At 29.2% G+C, this 27,919-nt stretch overlaps 2 protein-coding genes across 2 annotated transcripts; both read left to right on the top strand.

The window, feature by feature from the left end:
• The first annotated feature begins 4,218 nt into the window (after positions 1–4,218).
• LOC114423769 (F-box/kelch-repeat protein At3g24760-like) lies at positions 4,219–8,698 on the top strand. Its single transcript, XM_028390641.1, has 2 exons — positions 4,219–5,628; positions 8,259–8,698. The coding sequence occupies exon 1, from the start codon at positions 4,462–4,464 to the stop codon at positions 5,626–5,628; it is 1,167 nt and encodes a 388-aa protein (XP_028246442.1). The 5' UTR covers positions 4,219–4,461; the 3' UTR covers positions 8,259–8,698.
• Positions 8,699–10,936: 2,238 nt separating this feature from the next.
• LOC114423767 (TATA-binding protein-associated factor 2N-like) lies at positions 10,937–15,742 on the top strand. Its single transcript, XM_028390639.1, has 8 exons — positions 10,937–11,190; positions 13,412–13,492; positions 13,780–13,868; positions 13,956–14,030; positions 14,196–14,296; positions 14,410–14,550; positions 14,661–14,723; positions 15,088–15,742. Exons 1-8 carry the CDS (start codon positions 11,068–11,070, stop codon positions 15,399–15,401), a joined length of 987 nt encoding a protein of 328 aa, XP_028246440.1. The 5' UTR covers positions 10,937–11,067; the 3' UTR covers positions 15,402–15,742.
• The last annotated feature ends 12,177 nt before the right edge of the window (positions 15,743–27,919 follow it).

Raw genomic sequence — 27,919 nt, 5'->3', positions numbered from 1 at the left:
TCCCACTATTGGTATTTGAGTTAGGTTTGATCATCATCTACCTGGACATAATTAACTCAAAAGTCTTTTTATCCATCTCTTGCAACAATAACACCAAAGTATTCGTCACAAAACGGGCAATTACTTAACGCAATTCATTTTTAATAAGTGTACCCATAAGCTAAAATACTAAGCTACAATGGACTACTATGCCCGTTTTAGAACGTATGTTTGGATTGGTGGGGTGTCAATTCAGCAATGCACAAGCAAATTTTCTACAATTTTTTGGTTTGCTGGATTGTGATAGAAAAGCGAGGACGTGTTGACTGATAATATGGTGGTTTGTAGTGGTTCACACAAAATAGCCTAAAATATAAACCAAGCTAGCTTTTGAAAATTACAAAGTCAAGCCTAAAAAGTAGACTATGAAGGCTATGATAGATATTGAAGAATCGTTGGCAAAGTTAGATCAATGATCAAACTAGTGAGGGCAGTAATTGACCTAATTCACCTCATGTATATTAAAAAAATTTAAAATTATATATATATATATATATAATATAAGTATATAACTAACATTATTTGATTAAGAAAAAGTTTATTCATACTCTAAAATTTAAAATAACAATTGAAGTATTAAAGTTAATAACACAAGTTCACAAGTAATAATTCAATAACACAATTACACAAGTATCAGGTTTTTTGAACGTTTTGGAGTTTTTTTTTTCTTTTTACATGGAATGGGTTTTAAGAACCACTCCAGGTTGTCGGGTTTATCCCAAACCGACCAAGTCTGTTCGAGTTTGACCGGATCATCCCAAATCAAGTGTATGATCAGTTCAATAATCAAATCGGCTCAATTATGCCACCAGGTTCCAGTTGAACTGGTCCAACTAACAAAGTTGGACCGAATTTTAAAACTATGGTTGTTGGCCTTGAATCTACTTTTTTTAACCAAAGCATGGCTTCATGAAAGACAATACTATTTTGGTTCTATGATTTTCAAGGTGATAGTCATAGATTATGTTGGACCATGTGACCTCATAAATCTTAAGAAGGGGTAAATTAATTTTTCACTAACAAACTTTTAACCCCCCTTCTAAAAGAGATAGGCTCAGAATGCAGAAGAATCAACAACCAATTTAATAATGTTCTTTAAACATGAAAAACAAAATTGATTACAACAAAATAAATGAGATAAGGGAAGAGAGAATGCAAATACAGTTTTATACTGATTTGGCAAAGTCCGTGCCTACGTCCAGTACTCAAGTAACTCACTTGAGATTTTTCTTTCTCTTTGTAAATTCCTTTACAACTTTTGAACCACACAGGGACAACCCATCCCTTGTGTTCAGGAATCCTTACAACTTAAAAGACCTCAGTCCCTTAATCAATCTCTTTGAATGAGAAGAAAGAAAGAAGAATTCTCTCTTGAAGAGAAGGATATTACAATTGAAGTCCATGGAGAAAACCAAGAGTTTCTTTTGAGAGAGCAGTTGATAATGAAGTTTTCTTGAAATATCTCTCTCATACATTTTGTGTCCAAAGTCACCTATTTATAGACCTTTGATGACCATTCAAAAATCTCTTGAACAATGCGACTCTCAGGAGTTATTTTTTGAAGAGTTGTGACTCTTGAGAGTTATTTTCTGAATTTATGAATTCTTGACTTGAATCAAACTTGAGAAACGCTTATTTTTTGCATCATCAAAATCATGTATACATACATTCACATTCTTCCCTTTTTGCTGATGACAATCAAGTGATTTCTTTTCAACATCATCAAAATAATGCGTGATCCATATTCTCTTCCTTTTTTATGATGATGCTCATTATTCAAGTCTTGATCTTTTTTACATCATCAAAATCTTCATGATTTATAGATTATTGTGGTTTAAGAATGACACCATAAATTAATTCTACAATAAAAATTTGGAGAAAAAAATATTATGATTGTACTATCATAGAGCCTTTAAACTAGTCAAATCAAACCTTCAAAATAAATTTTCTTGTCATTATAATTGTATCTCAAGAGTGTGCTTATGTAAACTGTGTCCTGTGTTTTAGGTAAAGTCTTTTAAAATAGATCAAACCATTAAATAGGATAAATTAGACTTTAAAAATAGCTTATGATAAGAAATAGATCAAGTGGAACTTTTATAATTTTGAAACAAAATAGACTCAAATATTACATATTTAAAAATTTATTTTATGTTAATATTTAATATAAGATTTAAATGTATTTTTTAATCTCTATAAATTTTATTTTATTTTTATTTTTAGTTTTTATAAATTTTTTATTGCGACACTTTAAATAACATGCTAATTTTCTTATGATGTCATACTTATTGACATCATTATTTAGTGACTTGACTCTTGTTGACATTACAAGCATTAATCATGATTCTTTAGCAACAAGGATTAACGGTAATAGAAGAATTTAAAGAACATTTTTTAAATAAAAAATTGTCTAAAATATTTTTAGTGGCTATAAATGATTTTGTTTTGATTTCGGTTCATATAATTTTTTTTTATTTTTCATTCCTCTAAATAAATTATTGGTTTTAATCCTTATAAGATGGATATTTTTTTTTTGTTTTGGTTCGTAAAATTTATTTTACGGTGAAAATCTAGTTTTTTTTTTGGAAGTGACTCAAGTTGTCATTATATTACAAACACTAGCAAGCGCTACCTAATTTTTGTAAAGATAAAAAAGTTAAAATTTTGGATAAATGAAAATCAAAGAAATTTTTTACAAAGACTAAAATCAAAATTAACTAATTTTACAAAGACTAAAATATATATTTAAGTTATTGTAAAAAAACATATTTAAGAAAAAAATTGTAAATATTACTATAAAAAAGTTTTAATTGCACACTTTATCACTTAACTATTATCATTTTATAAATTTTATCACTTAAGTTTTTTTTCACATTATATCATATTTTTAACTTCTGTGTAATTTAACATTAAAGTTTTTTTCCACATATTTTGTTATCAATTTCCACACAATTCATCATCATATTACTAACAAAACAAAGTTACTTTGCAAAGATTAAAGACTAAACAAAATAATTTTTTAGAGACACAGCAACATTTTATTACATATTTAATGGATTGGTGAAACACGTGAAATTGGAGAACATGATAATAAAATGTAAAAAAAATTGAATAATAAAATTTATAAAATATGCAATAGTTGAATGATAAAATATGAATTCATCTACTTTTAAATACAAATACATTTTTTTTTCATTTTATAGATTAATTTGTCTACTTTTAAAGAATAAAATTCAATATACTATTAGTTTCTAAAATTATTACTAAATTAGATTTTAATATTTTTTATTATGTTTAGTTTTTATAAAATTGAATACCATGTTACTTTAACTTTATAAAAAAATATAACAGTGGTTTAGGTTAATTAAAAATACATTTAAACATGTAATAAAAAAACAACATCAAAATCCTGTAAAAAAAACATCAAATAATTATCAAACATGTGAATTAATTATCTTAAGATTATTGTTCCAACTTTATAATAGTATTGAATTAAAGCATTTCCCATATAATTGATTCAGATGTTCGAAATTTAAAAAATGAATTTATTTTCTTTATGTTAGATTAGTAAAATTGAATAATATTATATAACTTATTTATATAATTTTTTTTCATATTTTGAGATTAAAAGAAGTACTACTACTAAAATACACGACGAAAGATCACCCATAACAATTTGGCTTAATTGTAAAATTATTTCTTTTATTTTTTCCAACTTATTAAATCGTTCCACCTATTTTTTAATTTACTATTAGAATCTCTTCCATTTTTTTTATTAAATTGACTATATGAATCCTTAAAATAAAAAATTAGACATTCATGGTTATTATAAAACATTGAGGGTGAAGTGTCTACATATAATTAATTGTTTAAGAAGTATATATAAATTAACCCTCATCTTTGTAATCATTATTGATGGAAAAAAATTCACCTCACCCATCAGACCCGTAAACTTCCTTCCTAGACCCGAAAACCTTCTCATTACCCCAACCCAGAGGTGTGTTGATTATGTTGTTTCCTTAGCGGATCCTGCATTGTTCCACTGGCTGCTCAGCTACGCTACTTCTGTGTCCAAACGCTGGTTTCGAATCTTCTGCTGGAGAAGAGCTCAAAGGCCCCAACGCCCAAGAGGTTTGTTTAAAGACACATCATGGTAACATTTAACAAAATAAATAAATAAATAACATAGTCATACACGATACATGTACTCTTCGAGTCTCTGTCCCAGGAGAAAAACCGTCATAAATATTATGTTGATGATAAAGTTTGTCCCACTACATTTCAACGCACGGCACCGATCAGCTCTTCAATGCTTTAACCACTCACTCCATTCATTAGTCCTTCAGTCTCTCCTTCTCTCTCTTTAGACACAGTCTTCTCTTTTCTCTTCTCTTCTCTCTTTTTCAGTTGCAACATGAGAAGATGATGACAGATATCACAAACCTAAGCACAGACCTCATAGAGCTGATCCTGTCCCTCCTCCCAATCCCAACCTTAATCAGAGCCTCAACAGTTTGCAAGCTATGGCACTCCATAATCTCCTCCTCTTCCTTCTCAACCCTCTCCAACCACCTCAAGCAGCCATGGTTCTTCCTCCATGGCATCCACAACATCTCCTCAAAGAACAACCAATCCTTTGCCTTTGACCCTTCCTCCAACACCTGGTTCCTCCTCCCAACCCCCCAACACCACCACCAATCCCAATACCAATCCAACACCTCCTTCATTGGCACCAGCTCCTTCTTCTTCATCACTGCCCCCAACTTCCTCTACACCCCAATTCTCCACCCTTCATGGCACCCCACCCCTCCCCTCCACTTCCCTAGAATCAACCCTCTATTGGGTGTCTTCCATGATGCTAAAGATCAAAACTTTGGCCACCACCCAAAATTCATTGTTGTTGGTGGGGTCAAGTTCATTGGGAACCTTGTTGACATAGAGGATCGTTTGGATGTTGAAATCTATGACCCTCTTGTGGGGTCTTGGGAGCTTGGCCCTCCTCTCCCTCCTGATTTCAGATCAGGAAACTCCTCCTCTTCCCTCTCCAGTGCTCTCTTCAGAGGGAAATTCTATGTCTTTGGGATATACTCTTGCTTTGTTTCCTCCTTTGACCTGCATAAAAGGGTCTGGAGTGACGTTCACACCCTTAGGCCTCGTCATGAGGTTGTGTTCTCCTTCTTGGTGGCTTGTAGGGAGATGCTTGTGCTTGCTGGGGTGTGCAATTTCCCTCATGGGTCTTCCTCCTTTGTGCTGTGGAAGGTTGATGAGAGGACCATGTGGTTCACCCAGATTGATGTGATGCCACATGACTTGCTCTGTAGCCTTTTTGACGGGGATGAGGATGATAAATTTGCAAGCTTGAAGTGTGTGGGGTTGGGGGATTTGATTTATGTTTTCAATGAGGATTACCACAGGATGTACCCTGCTTGTGTGTGTGAGATTGATGGGGAGAGTGGGAGGTGTGTGTGGAGGAGAGTGCCCCAATTGCCATCACTGATGAGCAGGTTTCACAAAGTTGTTAGCTTCTGTTCAACTGTTTCACTGTATAGTATTCTCGGTGAACGTCAACTCCCTGGTCTTCAGTACTAGGTATTCATTGTTTCTTGACATTACCATTTTTGGATTCATAGTTTCTTAGGGATTATTTAACTTAACCTGTTAATTTGGTTTTGTTTTCTGTTATGATCTGTTTTGTGAATGATTGTATGTGCCTTTCGATGAAAGTAAGTTAAATGCTTGTACTTTTGGTCTTGTTTGTTTTGAGTTCTGTTTTTTGTTTTACAATAATTGGAACTGCGTACTGATCAAGAAATTGTTTATAGTCCCAATTGTCTTATCATCTCTTTGGTTGATTGGCTTTTGGGTTGGGTCAATTATAGATAAGTTTCATATTGGTTGACACAAGTTTTGTACCAAACATGTCCTAACTGTTTGAGCTTTTTTTAGCACTTTTCATAAACTCGTACTTCAGTGTCATAATCGTGATTGCATGATGTAATTAATGTACTAACCATGTATATAGTTAATTGGCCCCTTATAAAATTAAATTAGTTGCCCTTGTTGATGGACTGATTATTGTTATTGTTAGCATAACATTCATAATTTTATAGGTTAGAATAGTTCATGGACTACGTATGTCCTTTACATTGTTGTGCCTAGTTCCTACTATATTGCTTGATTTTTAAAACAAGTATTCCATTTTGTAAGTATATGGTTTTAGCTTCTCCATGTTAGATAAACTATTTGATTAGTTTATTTTAAACTTTATTTCTAATATTATTTCTTTCCCTTTTTGCGATGCTATTGCTGTGAATGTATATTTATGTATTTCTGTTTTGTTTTCCTTTTCTGGTAATGATGCAAGACAAAATTAGGTAAGGAAAAACTTCGTATATCTTTTTTATCTGTAATGATTCTGATAAACATGCTAACTCAAATGAAATAAATTTTTAAATTTTAACAGTGCAGCGCTTCATAAATAGACCAATTAGCAGTATGGAATGTTTAACTTCATAATTAGATCAATTAGCAGTGCAGAATGATGGATTGTAGAAATTTTTGAAAATGATAAATCTGTCCATCACAATATAATAATATCTTGTATTTGTGTTAAAAGCAATACAACCCTTAGTTTAACTCAGTTAATCATTTGAATTTTGAAAAATTCACATCTTTTATATTTTTTCTCATGTCTTGCTTCGCTATGGGTGGCTTTTCATAAGAATCAAGTGTTTTCTCTATGTTGCTGCAACATCTGTTCTTGGTGTCATTGTACTGTGTTTGGTGAAATCATTTGAGAATCATTTACTAGCTGAACTAAGCTGCCTATTTGTACCTTGACACAATCAAGTTGGTGAACTGTAGATTTTAGTTTTACATGACAGAATAGAATTTAGAGATTTGATGATTTGTTTAGCAAGGAGTGCCCACCACTCATAGTCATGGTAAGTTCTAATTATTTAATTCCAAGATAAATGTCAGTTGAAGATTCAGATTGTCAGGTTAGTTCTAGGTGTGGACTTCTACAAATAAATTAACTAAATATTTATTATGAATAAAGATTAATAATCAGGACTTGGATCCTTTCTTTTACAGAACATGGTCGTGTTGGAGGGAGAAAGATACAGTGTTTTTAGTAAAACTACTGGATCCTACGTCCAAATATGGCAGGTCCTTGCTTGATAATTTTTTTTTGTCTCTCTCCGACAGAACCATATCTTATTATTCAAGAATAGGAGAGGATCCAAAACCCAATATCCACATAATATATACTGCCTAGATGAATGTAAAAGTTAGTGCATGATTGAGGGCATTGAAGGTAATTGCTAAGAGGGATCTCATGATGAATAATATACTTGAGAATTTGGTCTGTAACTTTGCCCTATGGCGTCGTGTGATCCATGTAGTTCAGCAGTTGACCTCACTTAATAGGAAAAGACTTTTGTTGTTGTTTGAGGAAACGAGCATTCAGTATATGCATAAAAACATTATTACTCAAGTTTTCGAAGTTGTTGATGCATGAATTCATATTTTTATAAACATCTTGATATTCATGTTGTAGAACTTCCAGTTAAAATTTTATTTGTGCAGAAAGTTATGAGGTCAAATGGTATCCCCAGACCCTAGTTAGATAAACACACACACACACAGAATTGTTCTCATTATCATCAGAACAATTAATTTTGACATATAACTTCATATGGATGATCTGGATTAAAATGACTAACCCAATCTTTTCAATCCATGTATGGTTAAGATTTATTATTTTAATAATAAGGGAAAGCATGAGAAGAGTTAATCTTTACCATACAATCAAGATAAATGATCAAGATTATATTTAAGTAAAACAATCTTGATGGGACTAATCTCTCCCTAGGTGGATTTGTCCCACACTTTGTGAAGTATGCCCAGATGGAAGCTTGGCTGCTTTGTGGTTTATTTCTATATATATTGAACTGTTGAAAGTAAGTTAACAGCTTTCAACATGTTCAAATTCTATTTTAATTGAAGTTTCCTTGATTGATTGGGGGTGTCAGCAACTTATTTTTGTCTGGAATTTGATTAGCATTATTGACTGTTTCCATTACCTTCCATCTTCTACTTCATTATCTCACTTATAATGACTTGGCAAATCTACTTTCAATTGTTTAACATTCAACAATATGAACTGGTTTTTTTTATCTCTATGCAAATAACCCTGTGATTTTACAATTCAACAGAAAACAAAGGGAATACACAATCACTAGAATAAGAAAGTTCAGGTAGAAGAATCATTTGCTGCAGACGGCAATATCTAGATGCTGCTGTACCACAAAAGTTTGTTCATTATTCACATCAGGCAAGAGCAGAAGCTGACATAATGTATGTAATAGATAATAATCCTATGTGTGTTGTATGTCTAGTTTGGCTGTCATAAAGCATGGAAATTGACAAATTTTCCTAGTGACTGACATTACCAAACTGTATGTGGTATTAGGTTTTTTTGTTGTTGTAAATTTAAGTAATAATTAAGTGAATGATTTAGTTTCATGTTGCATTTCTAAGTACTAATATCCGCAACTGTATGGTATTAATCATTTATATGTTGCTAAAAGTAGTGAAAGTGGTAATGTGGTATACATTGAAGTTACAATAGTGATCCTTTTTCTTATATCACTAACCATGCATGCTCTCTTTCTGTCATTTGGTTCCATTTCCATTTCATCAAGATCTGAGTTCTTACCACTTCATTGCTGTTCTTTTTTTTGGCTCCTTTCTCTTACGCAGCCTCGCTTGGTTAATGACTTAACGAGTTAATGTTCTTTTTCAAGATAAAATTATTTGCTCAATCACCTGCGGGTACTCTTGTTCGCATAGATGGAACTCTTCATGACAGTCAATGCTTAATCTTACATGTTTACATTTTCATTAAGACTGGTTCTGGTTCCTCTTCATTATACTTGTCATCACAAATTAGATGTTCAATATAGTATCTAAATACCAGATTTTAGGCAAAGAATATAAAACATTCTTTACAAAATGTTGGGGATTTTGATAGTTCTCCATTTATGTATCTCACAACTTCTACGAATCAATTATATTTCGACAATCAGCTTTTATTTCTGGTCCAAATATAAAAGTGAAATTATGAAAATGAGAAGAGATTTATTTATTTTTTCATGCTAGAGGCAATGCTTTTAAAATGATATTGGTCATTAGATTAGTGAAGATGAACTCCGTGTTTGGTAACACTTCGAAGCTCACGGATGTAGATCAAGCAGAAGCTACAAATAGTATCTTCTATGTCTTTTGCTCTTTTTTGACGCCAAAAATGGCAATACGTGGATCAGAGTACTTTACCTAGTAAAAAAAGAGTCATTTGGAATATGGATACTTATATAAGTTTTATTTTTATTTTATATATTATATTTTTATATATTATTTAAAATTTATTTTATAAAATAAATATATAATATAAATTTTATCTTTAATGTATATTATTTTTACCTAAATTATAATTTTATAAAATGACAGTATTTTATTATCTTTTTAATATCTATATATGTAATTTAATGATAATATTTTTTTACTTATATTAAGATATTCTTGTTATTTATTATAATAGTATTTTTTATTTATATTTAATTTTATTTAATCATGTACAAATTTTTTTAATTAATTAAATTATATAGTAAAGATATATAATTAAATAAAATGATAGTATTTTTTTTTTTAAATATTTATGTATGTAATTTATTGACATTATTTTTTTTATCTATATTATAATAAATAACATGAATATCTTGATATAGATAAAAAAATATTATCACTAAATCACAAACATTATTTTAAAAGATAAACATAATATATAAAATTAAAATAAAACTTATATAAACATACATATTCTAATTTATGTGAAAATAGAATTTAATTTTATATATATTATATTTTAAAAGATAATATATAAGATTATAAAAATATAATAAATTAAAAAAAAATAAAATTTAAAATTTGAACTATTTTTACATAAAACTTATATTAATACTATATTTTACATTAAATATTTAAATGAGAACTTTGATGTAAAAGTAAAAAAAAATGTATTTCTTATTTCAAAGATCATGATTCTAGTTATTCCTTAAGCAATATTAGTTAATTTTTTAGTCTAGGTAACCTTTAAAATTTAATGGTTGGTTAGCCAAATAGTGAATTAAAAAATAAAGGAAAAAAATTTGAAATTAGCCTTTTGGTTTTCTCAAATGAATCACTTTAGTAAATTATTACTAAATAAAATCAAAAGATAAGTAAAATTTCAATAATATACAAAAATGAAATTGTTTATAAAAGTCATATAAAAACAAAATACTATTTTGAAATTCTGAATATTAAAACTAAGAAAAATTTAAAATAATTGAAAAATAATATAAAAGAAAAACTAAAAGAAAGTTAAAATAAAGAAATAAAATTCTTTCTATATGTTGCAATTATAATTTTTATCATGGCCATTATTAATATTAATTTCATTAAAACAATCCCAAGTTTATAATGTTAATTACTCCAGATGTAACCTATGCTTTACCATAGTTACCTGAACTCAGGTGGTTTGTGTGCTTAAATATTCAAAAGAAAAAAAAAATATTATCCACATAACCTTAAAAAAAAAATAGAAAACGATGTTATCTACTTAATCTTATCAAGAAAAGCACATGTGGCATGCTTGCGAAACAACCCACAAATTACCCGTTTTCGCAAAAAGGAGATGAAAGCCCCTTTTTATCCAAAAAAGAAAATAGTAAAAACTTGGGAACCAGAGCAATCAATCAGAACCGTAGGTGCAGCGCACGCGCGCTGATGCGTAACAAGCACAAGAAAAACATGAAGAGCGGCACCCGCACAATAACACAAGCATATTACGGAGCCTGAGGTTTAAGAAAACAAAACACTTTACTCTTTCACTCTTTTTATTCTCTTCTTTTCTTCTTTCTCTAGGGTTTTAACCTTAGGGTTTCAAATTCTGTGTTTCACTCTCTCTTGCGGCATAGCTTTGCCATGGATAGGTACCAGAAAGTGGAGAAGCCTAAGCCCGAGTCTCCCATCAATGAGAACGAGATCCGAATCACGACGCAGGGCGCTATTCGCAACTACATCACCTACGCCAGTTCGCTTCTTCAGGTCCTCTTTTTGTTCCGTTACCGATGGTTCTGGAGAATGAGAATCCCTTGCGTTTTCTGCGGATTGGGGGTTTTCTTATGGTGGCATTTTCGGGAATTGGGATTTGGGTTTTGTTTAATTTGTTTGTTTGCTGAATGCTGGTTTAAGGGGCTTTCGATTGACGGGGTTTGCTGTATGATTGGTGTCGTTCTGTGTTTTTGTTCTCGTGTGGCATTTGGTTTGGAAATGAAACCCTTTGTTTGCGATGAAAATGCATTTTGTGTTTTTTTGGTGGTTGACTATTGAGATTGTCTCCTCAATTTCTGGATTACTCAATTTGTTTTGATAGGGTTTTTGTGGATTTTTTGTTTGATTATTTGGGGTTTATGTTTTGTTCAATGTGTTGGTTTATTATGATGATAACATATTGTAATTATGGAATGGGTGTGGTGTCTGCATTCTGTGTGTTTGTTAAAGGAATGATTTAATGTGCATTTTCTGATTTGGTACTTATTCAGTGCAACTGGAAAAGTTGATGATTTAAGTTGTCGTTGTTTGGCAATTACTAAATTTGTGGGGAAATATGCCTTACACAATTACCCTACCACAATTTTTGTCGCGACGCAATCCGGAGGCCTTTAAAGTTGTAATATTGCGACTGCATTTTGAGACTTTTGGGAAGGCGCACTAAAACTCTGCTTTGTATATGTACTAGAGTTTTGTAGATTACAATTAAGTGTTGTTAGGTTTTGAACTAATTCAAGCACACAAAAACATGGTTATCGATCACATGCAATAGCACCATAGCAGTGCTTGGTGGCATGAGTTTTGAGGTCTTGCCCATCGTGCAAATCACATCCTTTCATTATCTGACTTTTTCAACACTATTTTTTTTTAAAAAAAATGTTTGAGGTTTCCCCCCAGCAAATTAGCCATAAAAAAACCAAAGCCCGTTTTGTTCATTTTCCGCCCTCATTCATATTTAAAGCAAGCTGCTGGTCATCTCATCCATTCTCAAGAGCTCAAGCCCGTCGTTTCCCTGCATTTTCTGGGTTTTGCAACCTACGGATTACTAACAGCCGCTGCTATTGCTACTGAAAGTCAACCAATAACTCTCTACACAGTTCACTGATTACCCTCAGTTCAGACCTCTGTTGCTGCTTGTAAATCTTATTCTTTTTTATTTTACCATGTTCAGCTACTCAACCCTCCCACCAATCGGTTTTTCCATCTTGTTAACTGTTAATGTCTCTAGTTGTGTGTGTGTGTGTTGAGAATTTATACGAGTATAGTATAAACTAAAGATGTTGGGTTAAAGTAGGAAGTTGGAGTGATTATGATTTAGAAAGTTATCTTATGGATGTAGCAGGGCTTGAAAGAATTAGGAAATCATTATGCTAAACATTACCCCACTTGATGGGGTTTTAGCTACATAGATTAGACATTACCCCCCACTTGAACTTTATCAGAGACCAAATTCTCGATAGATCAAATTTGAAGGTCTTCTTCTAATGGTTTCTCGTAAGGTTTTTTTTGGTCTTTCTAAACAATATCAATTGCACTATCTTCCATTTGTTCTACTTTTTGCTCTGTGGCCTTTGTGCATTATCTCACATTACCAAGCTGTCTTATATGAGTTGCTATAATCTTCTCATCAATTGGAGCTACTTCAACATTCTTCTGATTGAATTCTTTCTCTAATTTATGTCATCTTTATTTTACTCACCTCACTCAACATTTTCATCTTTGTTACAGTTGTAAACTTGTAATATGAACCATTATAATAGAAATTTTGCAATTGGTGATTCAAATTGTTCAATTCAGTCCAATAAACAAGTGCAGAAATTTCAATCCAAAGTTTGAATTAGAAACCTATTATACTCGATGGTGCTGCATTGTGTTGGCTACATTCCATAATACCGTAAAGTGTTTTAAATTTTACCATTGGATCCAATACAGTCTGTCACCAAACTGGAAAAACCGTGGTTTTAGTTTATTGATGCTTTTTGGTTTACAGTCTGTGTCACCAAACAGATAAAACAGATTCTTTACTGGCAAAAGTGATTTTTTTAAACTTTATTATTTGAATATGAACCATGAATAGCTCAACTTATTTACACCCACGTATGTGCCTCTCTGTGCATGTTTTAATGATATTCATGATTGGCACATCATCAAGAAATAAGTCATGATATGTTTATTTGCTTATGCTTTCTTATTTTTTTTGTTGCAATTTATTCAGGAAAAGCATGCCAGCGAGATTGTTTTGAAGGCAATGGGACAAGCAATCAGCAAGACAGTTGCCATTGCAGAGATTTTAAAGGTTAAATTTCTTTACAAGATTCTCCTCTTGGGTCTCAGGCCTCCTATATCATTTTTAAAATTTATGGAAATGGCTGTCTAGCATATTTTTCCAACAAGAGTTGAACATAGAAAGAAATTGCAAATAACCCTAAAATAATTGGCTGTGAAAATTGGTAAGTTTCTAGGCCAATTTATTTAGAATATAATCGTTGCTGACAAGTTAAAAAATATATAAAATCTAGAAATACTAGATGCATGAATATTCAGATTGATTTGTTGTTAATTGGCTTTCTATCTCCTTAACAGAAGAGAATTCCCAAGCTGCACCAAGATACTGGCATCAGCTCAGTTAGCATAGTAGATACGTGGGAACCCATTGAAGAGGGTCTTGTACCGTAAGTCTTGTGTGAAGTTTTAACCTGCATGCATGCATCTTTGAGTATTGTAGTGGCCAAGTTGTTGAACATCAACATTTAATGCAGTGTGGAAATGACTCGACATGTCTCTATGATCTCAATCACCTTATCAACTAGAGAATTAGACGAAAATTCTCCTGGGTGAGTTTTGAACAAAAATAATCTTATATCCAATCTTTTTACTCAGTTGAAGTATTGCCTGTTATAATGACCTGCTGATATAATTTTATAGCCTATATTTGGAATCCTTTTCTGGACTGTTTGATTTACTGGATCTGGGATGTTGGCTATATCTTTTGTTTATAGGTATCAAGCTCCAAGTAATGTGGAACAACCAAAGCAACATTCCAATTATCAGCAGCAATCTATAAAACCAGCACGGGTTCCATATAATGCTGTAAATGAAGGTGACCCTGCGTATATCTACTACAATATCATTCGAATGTTTTTGTTGAAATAATCATAAGAATGTTAAATACAATAATTTCTAACTTTCATCACATCTGATATCTTATTTTAGACTCATATGGTCGAGGTCGGGGTCGGGGTCGGGGAAGAGGTAGAGGAAGGAATTGGGGAAGGGGTGGCTATGGCTATCAAGGTGGTTATGCAAATTATCAAGGATACGGGTATTACCAGGGGGGTTATGCAAATTATCAAGGTATGCATTTTATCACTGAGTTGTAGTACTTTGGTGGTTGGTCTTATTTTTGGATGATTATATAATTTTCGTTTTGGCTAGTCTTTTTAATTGTGCTTGGTTACTTTTAGATAATGGTGGGTATTCAAACCGGGGACGAGGTGGTGGGCGAGGTAGAGGTTGGGGGTATCGTGGTAAGTTTACTCAACTACTTATGCTCCCCATTTTTTTTTTTGTGATGATGAATGTTACTTGATTTTCTGTCTATGGTGCAAAAAACAAATGTTTAGAGTTTATTCTCTTCTTTTGTTGTTTTTGGAAATCAGTGTTGTTAAATAGCGGCCATGGCCATGGTGCTGCTATGGCAGAATGGCGTGGTGGAATTTTTGCTAACTGTCATAGCCAATTTGTGTAGGGAAGCCCGCCATGGCGGTGCCTTAAGAGGCAATGGCGTAATTTCGGCCTTCCACTATCTGCCTTGATAACACTGATGGAAATAAAGACTTGTTCAGTTGTCTTTGTTCAATCTGATCCTTCAACTGTCATTTTTTGCAACAGGTACTGGTTATGATGGTGGCAGGGGTGGAGGTTCAGGGTATGAAGGTGGCAGAGGTGGAGGTGGTTATGAAGGTGGCAGAGGTGGAGGTGGTCATGAAGGTGGCAGAGGTGGTGGTGGTTATGAAGGTGGCAGAGGTGGTGGTGGTTATGAAGGTGGCAGAGGTGGTGGTGGTGGTTATGAAGGTGGCAGAGGTGGTGGCTATGAAGGTGGCAGAGGTGGTGGTTATGAAAGAGGCAGAGGAGGAAGGGGTTATGGGCGTGGTAGGGGCCGAATGGGTGGACGGACAAGGGGTGGTGGTGGCAACCAGGCATGATTGCAAAGGGTGCTATTGTCATTCTTGCTAAATGCTTGCCTTGACAGTGGGGTTAACGTTTTTAGAATACTGTGTTGATAGTGTGATGTGGCTCATGACCCAGCATTATGAAGCAGTATTTTATGTTTTTGTCATGAAATTGAAATGGGCAAGGTTTTGTTCATCTTTAGATTTAGTTGCAAAGCATCTTGGTTTTATGATTGCTGTAATTCATTTCAACTTTTTATGGTTCCCAACACCATATTTTTATCTGTATCTGGTTTATATATGGTTTTTCTTTTAATCAAAAGTTGTTTTTCCTTTGATGAACTTGTGGGGTTTAAATAAATAGTAGATGCCTATTTTTTTAAGGCTTAATCACTGATTTAGTCCTTGAATTTAAGTTATATTTTTTTTAATTCCTGAAATTTAAAAATATTTTTTTAGTCCTTAAATTTTGATGAATTATTTTTTAGTTAATATAATAAATTGATATTTTATGTCTGTTTTTAGTATTTTGTGGCGATTCTTTTAGTATTTTTTGTAACAATTTTAAAATACAAATTCAAAATGAATCACCATTGAGTTAATTTGAAAAGTTAAATAATTTTCTTGGCAAGTTAGTTTCAAATTTTTAAAATAAGTATAAAAATGGGCTTTTAGTGTTAAAATTAGTTTTAAACAATATTTAATTACTAACTTAGTATTTGCATTTGAGATGTATATTTTTGGTTCCTAAAATTTTAAATTTTTTTTTCTTGAATTTTGACAAATGATTTTTTTGGTCTTTAGTATAATAAATTGATATTTTGTGATAGTTTTTAGTTTTCATAAATTAATTTTTATTTTTTAATCACTTGAATTTATATTTTAAAACTGTCATTGTTAAAAAATTGTTACAAAGTATTAAAAATTGTCATAAAATATCAATTCAGTGTGTCAAGGATTAAAAAAAAATTATCAAAATTCAGGATTAAAAAATTATTTGTAAATTTTAAAGATTAAAAAAAATATATACCCCAAATTTAGGAATTAAAAAAGTAATTAAACTTTATTTTTACATGTACTTCATGTATACTGGAAATTGTAATACATGCTAATAATTAATGCAACTAATCAGCGTAGTGGAATGTGAAATAATAATAATAAGAATAAATAAAATGTAATTTAATAATAAACTTAAATATATTGATATTACCTAGAAAATGTTAATAACTATATGAACACTTTAATCGCTTCTATAGATGTGGTACTGGGTAGGCGTGATGGACAATAAGTGAGGGTATAAATATGTTACCAATGATCCACGCTTTGTTTGGTTGGTGCCACGGAAATGTAGGGAAAGGGAAAGGGAAGCAGTTTGGTGTGCTCAATTTTGAAAACAAAAAGTTATCAACTTATGGCCCTTAACGTTTAATAATTTTTTATTTTATTTCAAACAAATAACTTTATAAAAATTATTTTTATTCTATTCCTGACACATTTCTCTTGAAAGAAACAACAAAACATATTCCTCTATTTCTTATTTTACAAATTATTTCTTTTTTATTTTTATCTACTAAATCAAATACATGATTATTGTTACTTATCACCATGGAGTCTCCTACATGTCTTAGGAATCTTGTGTTTTCTTCACCTCCTGGCCTATTTGGACTAGTCATTAAAATTGTTGAACTTCGAAGAGTAGATTGAGATAACAAAGCTAAAAGAGCAACAATTATCAAAGATATTACAGATATTGCAACATTAGTTACAATAGATACAATAACAATAGGCACCACTACCATCACCGCCTCATCATGATCAATTTGATGAGGATTATGATGAAGACTTACACTTTAAAGTTTTTTTTTGTTTAAATACTTTTTATCTTTGTAATTTAATATTTTTTTTTCTGTAAAAATAATTTCTTTCAATCCTTACAAGATGTTATTGTTTTATTTTTCGTCTTTGTAATTTAGTATTTTTTTCATTTTTGTTCCTATAAAAAATTATTTTAATCTTTACAAAATATTATTAATTTATTTTTTGTTTTTGAAACGTTTAGATAACACTTTTTTAGTATTCAAAGTGTTACAAGGATGAAAATAAATAAAAAATTGAAAGGACTAAAAAAAATATAATAACAAAAATAAAAAAAATATTAAATTAGATGAACGAAAGATGGATTTAACCTCTTTATATATATATATATATATATATATATATATATATATATATATATATATATATATATATATATATATATATATATATATTGTTAAAATTTATCCAGGAAAAGCTAGCAAGAGAGATTGTCTTCAAGGCAATGGGACAAGAACCAGCAAGGCAATTGCCATTGAAGAGATTTTAAAAGCAAGACAATCTATAAAAAAATATATAATTTATTCCAAGTAAATATGACAATTTTCGTTTTTACACCATCAAAATAAATCTTTCTTTTGATCTGTCACATTTACCAAAAAGTTTTCAAGTGTTCGATATAGTTCTTGTCCTTTACAAAAATTTGTCCCCGAATAAAATAAAATGGAGTACTAGTTTTGTATAGTTGGATTGTGCAATCAAATACATGTAATTGATTATCTTCTTTGAAGTCAAGAGGGATGATGGTTTTCTTAAACCTGATGTATTTAAAATAAATTAAGGATTAAGTTTGCCTTATTTACTTATCATAGGTTTCACTTGACTTTTTAAAAGATCAACTTAATTAACTTATTAATTTACTTAAAAGAACTATTTTATATTAAAATTTTAAAATAAGTATGGTCTGTTCCTAATTAGGATAACTTTCCTTAACTATTTCATTATTATTAAAGTACCTACTTTATATTAATATTTAATTTAAAACTCAAATAGTATAGATATAAACAAACCAAATTATTTGTTAACTATTCAAATTGGACTTGTTAAATATATTCAATCAAATTTGATTATTTTTAATTCTTTACTAATATTGACTGTTTGGAAACACATTAAAATTATGTTTAACAAAGAAAACACATGTTCCAATGCAAAGATAACACAACAAAGGGAAAGTTGCTTTTGCGTTGCATTCTCTTTAAAACAAATACAAATACACTCATTTTCACGATAACATTGTAAGTGATCATACCATCATTTGTTAGTCATTCCAACACTTAACAAGAACTTTCTAGACAGTTTTTTTAAATAAAAATCTAAAAAAAATTATCCGTAAATTAAAATAAAATACGCTAAAGTAACTTTTTAAAATAATAAATAATTCCAAGCAAAAAAATCAGCTTTACAAACAAAACCCTAAATACAATGTATCATTCTACGTCAACATCAACTGGAGAAAATGACAACAGTTGGAACGCAATAGTAACAGTATGGGATTTGAAGTCCTGAAGTATGAAAATACATGCTAGTTAATTATTACCCATTCATACGGTCACACAAATTACAATGGTTATTCCACAGTTTGAACGATCTAACTTTTATTATAACAAAAGTAGATTAACAACAACAACACACTCAAACTTTCATCCAATTATTTGGATTTATGAAACGTGAACACTTTATTCGTACCAAACCTATTTCGGCACAACTCTTGTGCATAGTTGCAGCTGATGACATTTCATCTAACTGAATCTTGCTTTGATTCCTGTCCAGATTCGCTTACAAATATCGTGACGTCAAGAAAATGCCAAGTCACTCTTCCCTTGTCTGTTCTTTTGTTTAAGATTTTAACTTTTCCATTGCGAATGTTTATGCTGAATGATGTTTTGATTGATACTTGATAGCTTCGGTTCGTAGTGGCATCCCATCGTCACACCGTTCTAGACAAAGAACAAAGGACTATCGTTGTTGTCACTAACTTTAACAAGAATATCATTGCTCTATGTTATGCTATTTTTTTCATTTCTTTTACAATATTCCATCCGTGTGTAGGAATCTATAATACATAATCGTTATTGTGTGTGTTTAAATTGAATTATTGTAATTTTAAAATGTTAAAATATTCATACAAGAATGTAATCTAGCGGCTAAGTTACTTTTTATATATAAGAGTAATATGATTAAATTTAGATAGTATATATGTAAGGTTAAAATTTAATGTAAAAAATTCACATAATTTTTTTAAGTTGTCACATGACATTAAATCTTAATGATTCATATTTGATTATATGATCTAAAATTAATCATCTTACTCTCATATAAGATATCTTCCTCTCACTCTTGGAGTACCTTAATATATATATATTATGAGACAACATGAAAATAATTAGTAATAAACATTAGATTACGATTTAAAATAATATACAATTGAGATTAAAATATTTTAAAATTAAAATTAAAATCTAACATAACATTTAAATCTCTAAAAGATTCATCAAATAAATCACGTCATAAAATATCTCAATTATCATTGACTCATCACCATGGTTGTCAATACCTTTATTATCATGACCGTTGTTATCATCGTTGTTGTCATCACTGATGCCACCATGACCATCGTCATTGCTGTCAATACCACCGCCACTGTGTCGATGATGATGATGGCGATAACCATGGTAGTGGCAGCAACAACCAAGGTCATGACAGTAGAGGTGACAGCGACGACAATTATGGTAGTGACAACGATAATCATGATAGTGATGAGTCAATTGAGATATTTTAGAGAACGATAATTGAGATCTTTATAAATTTGTTTGTTATCATTTGGTTAGTCTTTTGGAGATTTGATGATATATTACATTTTAAATATTTTAATCTCAATTGTTTATTATTTTTAATCATGATATGATAGTTGTTCTTAATTGTTTTCATGTTCTTGCATATAACAATGTTCTCACATGAGTCATAATAGATTGTATGGATTAAGATACTTATTAAAGAATTTGATAGTACACCATTAAATCTCTAAAGATTCAATAAACAAAAACCAAATCTCAAGAAAACATCAATGATCAGATCCTAAAATATCTCAATTATCAAGTTATTTTTTCAACTGCCATGGTCATCGTTGTTGCCCCACTCTTGCCACTTTCACCACCAACACCATGAACACTACAACCACAACCATCATGATCACCACCATCATCGTTGTCGTCACCATTGTCTCCTTCATCGCACAACCACCGCTACCACCGTCATTGTTTTCGCCACCACCACCACCCAGCAACAAGGGTGGCAACAATGACAATCATGGTGGTGATGGTTGCAGTGTTTGTGGCATTGATGACAAAGATGATTATGGTGGCAACGAGTTCATGGTGGTGATGGTGGTGGGTAAACAACAATTTTAAAAACAAACTTAATAACTAAAATATTTTAGGATATAATAATTGATATTTTTTAAATATTTGATTTTTGTTTGTTGAAACTTTAAAGATGCACGTTTAAGTTTTAATGAATTCTTTAATAAGTATTTTAATCCAAACAAATCTATTTGATGTGTCAACTTATTGAATGTTCACACTCTCATAAAAAACTCTTCTCTTATATATGTCCTCCTTCACAAGATATGTCAAAAAGTATGAAAGATAAAAAGTCAACAAAAAGACTACCAACTCCATCAAAAGACATACCAAAAGCAAACAACAAAGACAAATGTTAACCAGTGTTCTAAGGATTTTGGTTAAGAAACTAAAAGAAGAAAAAAAATTATTAGGATGTATAAAATTGTATTGCGCATGACTTTTTTACATTCTCCTATAATTCCTTAATGAAAGCAACAAGACCTAACAACAAATTAGCAAAATACTTAAGTACTCAAAGCATATTTGTTACTGACACAAGATAAGTAGTGCAATTTTGGCAAGTTGGTGACTTACATTAAATGGTTCAATGACCATTTTCATTTTTCAACAATAGAGGAAGACAAAAGCTTCACAAGTCAATTTGATTATCCTTTGAAGCTACCTATAACTGAAGATTTAAAATTTACAAGTTAAAGAAGTTACACATGCAAACAAGATGCTATTGTATAAGAATGTCTTTGTAATTTTCTCTAAGTTAGAAGCACAACTCTCAAACCATTTGTATATCCTGAGTATAAGACTTAGCCTTAATATTTGCATTCCGTTTGTTGGACGATATAGTTAGCGAGCCCCTACCTTTATCAAATCTATGAGATTTATTGAAGTCTGAAAATGCTTTGTTTCAAATAATATTTAGAGTTTGGTTAAAGAGATAATTGTAAAATTACTTGGGGTTTGAACTAGAAGTGGCATAGAAAGTAATACTTGCAACTTGTATTAGTTGTGACATAATCTTAATAGTGAAGATAAATCAATATAAAAGTTTCTTATGTCTCTTTGCTTTAGTGTTTTATCTAATCATGAATTGTGTTTCTTTTTTATACGTTACTTTTAAAAAAGGTTATGATAAAGCAAAGTTTTTGTTGTTTTAGTCTGCCGCTTGCATATGGTAAACCTGTTTTATAAGATGATACATGTTTTAACTAAATTTTTACAAAAAAAAATTAAGAAACACAATTTAATCACCTTCTTCTTGTGTTTCCTTGTATTCTAAAGAACTATTAATGTCAAACTTATAAAATTTGAATTTATCTCATTTAAATAATCGAGTCAAATCTAACGTTGAAGTTTGTTTATTTAATTAAACAAAAAAATTTGATCAGACATTTAACCAGCCAAATTCAAATAGTCCACAAATAATTTTATTTATTAATAATTATTTAACCCAACTTTTACTTATAAATAATTTTTAAGCTCCAAAAAAGCTAAGCCAAAGAAATTATAAGTTTATTAACTTATATAATTACTATTTTATATCAAATATAATTTTTAATTAATCTATAGTATAAATATTTTTACACCAACAATAAGCTTAACTTTTTGTATGATTTGTGAAAGGAAACATTTTTTTAATTAAAATTTATTATTGTCAATCTTATAACTAATTATATTTCATCTCTAAATATTTTGATGATGAAATTTATATTAGTATAACATTGAAATTGTTTCATTAGTAAAATTAATTTTTCTAATAATATCACATGCGATACGATGTATACTTGACAACTAGTCAAATTTTCCTTAAAAAAAATAACCTAGTCAAATTTAAACCCAAAGCCAATGTGATAATTGTGTTTTTTTTTTTTGTTTTTATTTTAAAGGTGATCGAGGTTAATAATTTGTTGATCGAAGTTGAAAGGATTAAGAAATATTGTTGGTTTAAAATTTTAATTCCTAACAGGCGCATCTCGTTGAACTTACACTTAGTTGATTAACTAGAAAAATAAAATTAGTGACAGAATAATTTAAATATATTTTTTAAAAAAATCATTATTAAAGTTTAGTGATGATAGAATTAATGAGGAAAAATAATTTCCCGTTATTCGATTTGACAACTAATTCATTGGTTTCTTTTTTTATTTTCTAAACTTTGAGTATTCAAATATTATATTATATTAGAGATTTGAATTGCTTGATTTAAGTTTGTTTTTAGAGGTTCTTGATTGAAGTTAGCTAGGTAATTCTAGTACGAATAACAAAATTTTCACATCAATTAATTCTTTTTTTTCTGCCACGTCAATTAATTCTAACATAGTAATAATCACTCTCAAATTTCTATAAATACTTTTTATTACACTCATTAATTTTTTGTGATTCTAGTATGACTTTTGTGTAAATATAATTTCATCACTCAAGTGTTATCAGCCCTATGAATAATTTCAGCTACCAGTTATCACCTAAGATTAGTATCTGTCCAAAGAAAAAAAAAAGTTAATTACTTAGTACATAATTTTTTTAAGATAGAGTACAGAATTATTATAAATCACATTAATTAACAATAAGTCTACTTGATTAGGTTTAGATTTTTATTTTTGTAAAGGACGAGAATTAGGTTTAGATTTGACTATAAAGATGTCTATCTTAATATTCATATGTATGACCTCATCATACTTTTATCAATTAAAAACATAAAATGGAAATAAACATGCTTATATATTTATCATATTATTTTTTAATAAAAATACGAAGCATGGAAATGTATTAAGTGAGAACTATTTTTATTGTGAAAAATATGAAGTATGAATCTAGTTCATCTATCCATAATGAATGATCAAGATTAAAAGTTATTTTATAGTCACATGTCTACTTAAAAAAATCACGTGCATTTTTGTTTAAATTTTGACTTCTCAAATATAATTTAATGGTTTATATTTGTAGTTCTCAATTTTCACAATAAGAAAATGTCTTCCTTCGATTTGTATCCTACTATGTATATTATTTTAATTAATGTTATAATTTATAATGATTAAATTAAGAATAATGAGACATGGATCATGTTTATTTTTAAAATAAATATACTTAAAAAGTTTATTTAAATTCCATTCAATAAAATACCCAAACATTTTCAAAATGCACTTGATCTACCACTAGTTAGACAAATATAGACAAACTATCCAATAAAATATACAGGAGAAGAAAATAAAAAAAAACTAAGGAATTAAATTAAATTGATCAAATAAATTAAAATTAATATAATACAAAATTTGTAGATTTTTGTTAACTTCTCAACAAGAACCTATAAATTTATAAGACTTTATGTAAGTTAAAATAAATGCTTACTACAATTGAAAAAATCTCATAAGATAAAAGTAAATCCAAATTAGACTTAGAGTGTGTTTAACATGATAATTAGATTAATTTATAAGTTTGATCAAATTAAACGAATTTGATAAACTAATTGTATAAATATATTATTTTACATCATTTTCTATTTTTTTAATTAATTTAACAACTAAAAACACTTATTAGCTTTAATTAACGTATCAACTTTGAGATAATGCTTTTTTAGAATTTAACTAACTTATCAAATGCTTTTGCAAAACACACTCTTAATCTTTATTACATGACTTAAATATTTCTTTCTCGTATTTTTTTTTTCATCCTTATAAATTTATTTTTCCACTCTAGTATTGGTAAATTATATTTATTTTATTTTTTATTCTTATGATTAATTTTTGTTACAAAATAATGACATGACAAATAAATTAATGACATCATCTTTTCATATTATTATTTGATGATATTATCATATCCACAAGATATCATGTCATTATTATTATTATTATTATTATTATTTTTGGTTGAATGATTAGTTGGATAAAAATCTCAAACCCAAAAAATTAATTATATAGAATTCAATATATTTTTTTATGTCATCACTGGATGATATTATCATATCCACAATATATCACATCATTATTATTATTATTTGTTGCTTAATGATAAGTTGGGCAAAAACTCCAAACCCAAGAAATTGATTATATAGCATTCAAGTATTATCACTCATCAACACTTCCTCTACCACAACACTGGCAAAAGAAGGGTGTGATTGGAAAAACATACCATCTAAGTTTAAAGAAAAATCAAACTTTACAAATTTATCTGCTAAACAATTATCATCTCTGCCAATATGGTCAAAGATGTAGCTTGTGAAACTCTCCTTCATCTTCCATATTTCCGAGATTAGTTCATGGATTTGACCCTCAGAATGCATAAAATCATCAATAATCATCACGGCTTGGAGACTATCAGCTGCAACATAAATGTTCTATTTTAGCCACAGCAACGTGAAAATTGTTATAAAAAGAGCATTACGCAAATGCTCCATTTTTATAACAATTTCTTATTTACCGTTTCTCTCTTATCATACTATCTATTTTATATTATACTTTTCTATAGCTTTTCCAACATAATACTATTAATAAATCAAGACTATATCAATATTAGAATATTTACTAAAATTTTCAAGAATAATACATTTCTTTTTCAATTCACCCTCATGTGAAGTTTTTTTTTCTTTCAAATTAAAAACCAAAAAGGGTTTCATATTGTAATCATTGTTCAAATTGAATCTTAATATATAAAAGGAAATTAATTAATATACTATTTATAGGAAACACTGTTAATCACTAAATGACTTTTTTTAATCTCCAAATTAATTTACATGCTTATACTCCTAATTGATAATTAATAATTAGTGATAGTGAAATAGAGCCCAAGGCTATCCTTAATATTCCTTATTGTCTACACGACTATGGGTAAAGGCCAAAGATGCATTGAACACCCCAAAGAGAGGATAGAGAGACTCAAATGTATATATGGCTGTGCAAGATTTTCTTTTTTATATAAAAAAATCGAATTGATTCGTTTTCGAACCACTTTATAAAAAGAGCTTCGGTTAAGTGGACTGCTTTTATAAAATGGGTTGGTTTTTATTATTTTTTTTCAAAATAATTTTATTGTTTTAGGTTTGATTCATTTCAAAAATCCATTTTATATTTATATATAAATTATTTAAAAAAAAAAACTGAACTGAATCAAACCTCTTGATGAAAGAGGTTTAATTAACCAAATTATTTTCATAAAATGATTCAGTTTAGTTTTTTTCTCAAAAATAGTTTGGGTTTTCCAAAGTGTTTAAGAGGTGCTAGATGATATAGTAGAGAGACATGGAACACGCAAGAGAGGCCATAAGACCGGGAGGATCATGAAAGTGTCTTTAGCAAAGAGATTGAGATGAGCATTTTTGAGAGAGAGAAGTATTTTCCCATAAAGCATGACATGTGATGAAGAAACTGAAGAGAGAGCCTCAGAGGGCGTTTGTTACCATAATTTTTTTTATGCATGAGAATTATTATTCCTGAAAATATATATTTATCATAATTTTTTAATTATTTATTCATTAAATAATTTAATTAGAGTATTTTAATATTTTTATTATAATTAATTTTTTTTAACTTGAAAAATTTAGATTCTCACTTCTCCCATAAAAATATTTTTGTGGGAAACTCGGCTAACAAAAATTTCCGAGAAGCATTATTTTTATTTTTTGAGAATGTTATTGTTTAAAAATCAAACCAATTATGAGAAACTATCATTCTCAACTTAAAATTTCAAGAAATTAAAATTTTCTCTTATAGCAAATGCCCCTAAAATGAATGTAAAAGAATTGAATACTATGTTAAGAAATTGGAATGAGCGTTTTGAGAGGGACTGAGGGAGAGAGAATTGTGCACAATTTAAGTAATTAATTTTTTTAGTAATAAATTGTTGTGTATTTGAAATCATTTTATTTTATTTTTATAAAAGATAAAATTGTATTTTTTTAATATTATCTAAATTTTTACGTATTAATTGTTTCAAATTCATAGTACAAATAAAACAATATTTTAAGATGAAATAAAAAATATAAATAAAAAATAGATTATTGTAGATCCAACAAAGTATGTAGTTAATTAAGAACTTCAACCTTGAAATAAAATCTTATGGAAGTTCTTCAAGATTTAAGATAACATTGTAAGACTCACAAAAATAAGTTAAGAAAACCATCCATCTATGATTGTGATAATTTTCTGAGTTAATCCTCTACTATTGGGGGTTTGCGATGTAGTTTAGTTTGATTTTTAGTCATTCGAATTCGAATTAAACATAAAATAAAGATGTAGTTTAATTTGATTTGATTTAAATATAATATTAAATCTAAACAAAATCAAACTAATATTTTGTGGTTGGATTTGACAAATTTTCTTTAATTTATTGAGATAATTTAAAATATATTAACTAAACTTACATAATTATTATGTTATATCCTTATAAAAATAAATATTATTTTTTATGAAATTTTGCTTACCATATTTTACTTAAAAGTTATTATTTTACTTCTATTTAACATTATTATAAAATGATATTACCAATTTATTTTATAATCTAATAATAATTTATACATCACTTCATATTTATAAATGTTTTTTTAACAATATTGATATGTCTTTTTTTTAAATATAAAATTAAAATATGCATTTTTATTATAAAGTAAAACAAAGAAAATATAATTAATTATTTAATACTTATTATTAATTATCACAACAAAATCATATATTACAAATTTATTATAGAACGAAGTACGCTATAAATCACATACTATAATCATGATAAATTAAAATAATACTAGCTACATAATAATAAACATTCATTAAATAAAATTAATATAATTATAATATGCGATTTGGTTAGATTTAGTTTGATTTTTTATTTTTTAAATTTTTAGTTTTTGCAATTTTCACTTTAAGTAATTTTTGACTTTTTTTAATCGATTTCCTGGTTGGTTTGTAAATCATTTAGTTTGGATATGAACGCCCTACCACTAACTCCTACTCATTAATACAACATCAAAATTAAATTTATGATAAATATGTATTAAGCTTATCATCATCATCATCATTAAATAAATTACTTGCTTAAAATTATAAAATAAAAATAATAGCATCCTTAATTATTTCTTGAACTCAAGACTTAAGAGGACCCGGGTGGTGAGTGAACTTAGTACGAATTTGGCACTCTATCCTTTACTCTAAGCAAAAAGACATGTCAAACAATATTTAATACAAGATGACACGTGGTGCATAGCAATTAGCTTTGAGGGGTACATGATTAGTTGTGGTCTGATACTACGCACAAGGGAATGTGGACGCACTCCCATCCAGATTCACCAAGTGTGTCACAAGATTCCTTGTATATATTATCCTCCTATGTCTT

Source organism: Glycine soja, chromosome 8 (genome assembly GCF_004193775.1).
Source record: "Glycine soja cultivar W05 chromosome 8, ASM419377v2, whole genome shotgun sequence".
NCBI classification, from domain to species: Eukaryota; Viridiplantae; Streptophyta; class Magnoliopsida; order Fabales; family Fabaceae; genus Glycine; species Glycine soja.
The sequence above is the reverse complement of the archived record's forward strand: the minus strand, read 5'-3'. Positions and strand labels throughout refer to the sequence as shown.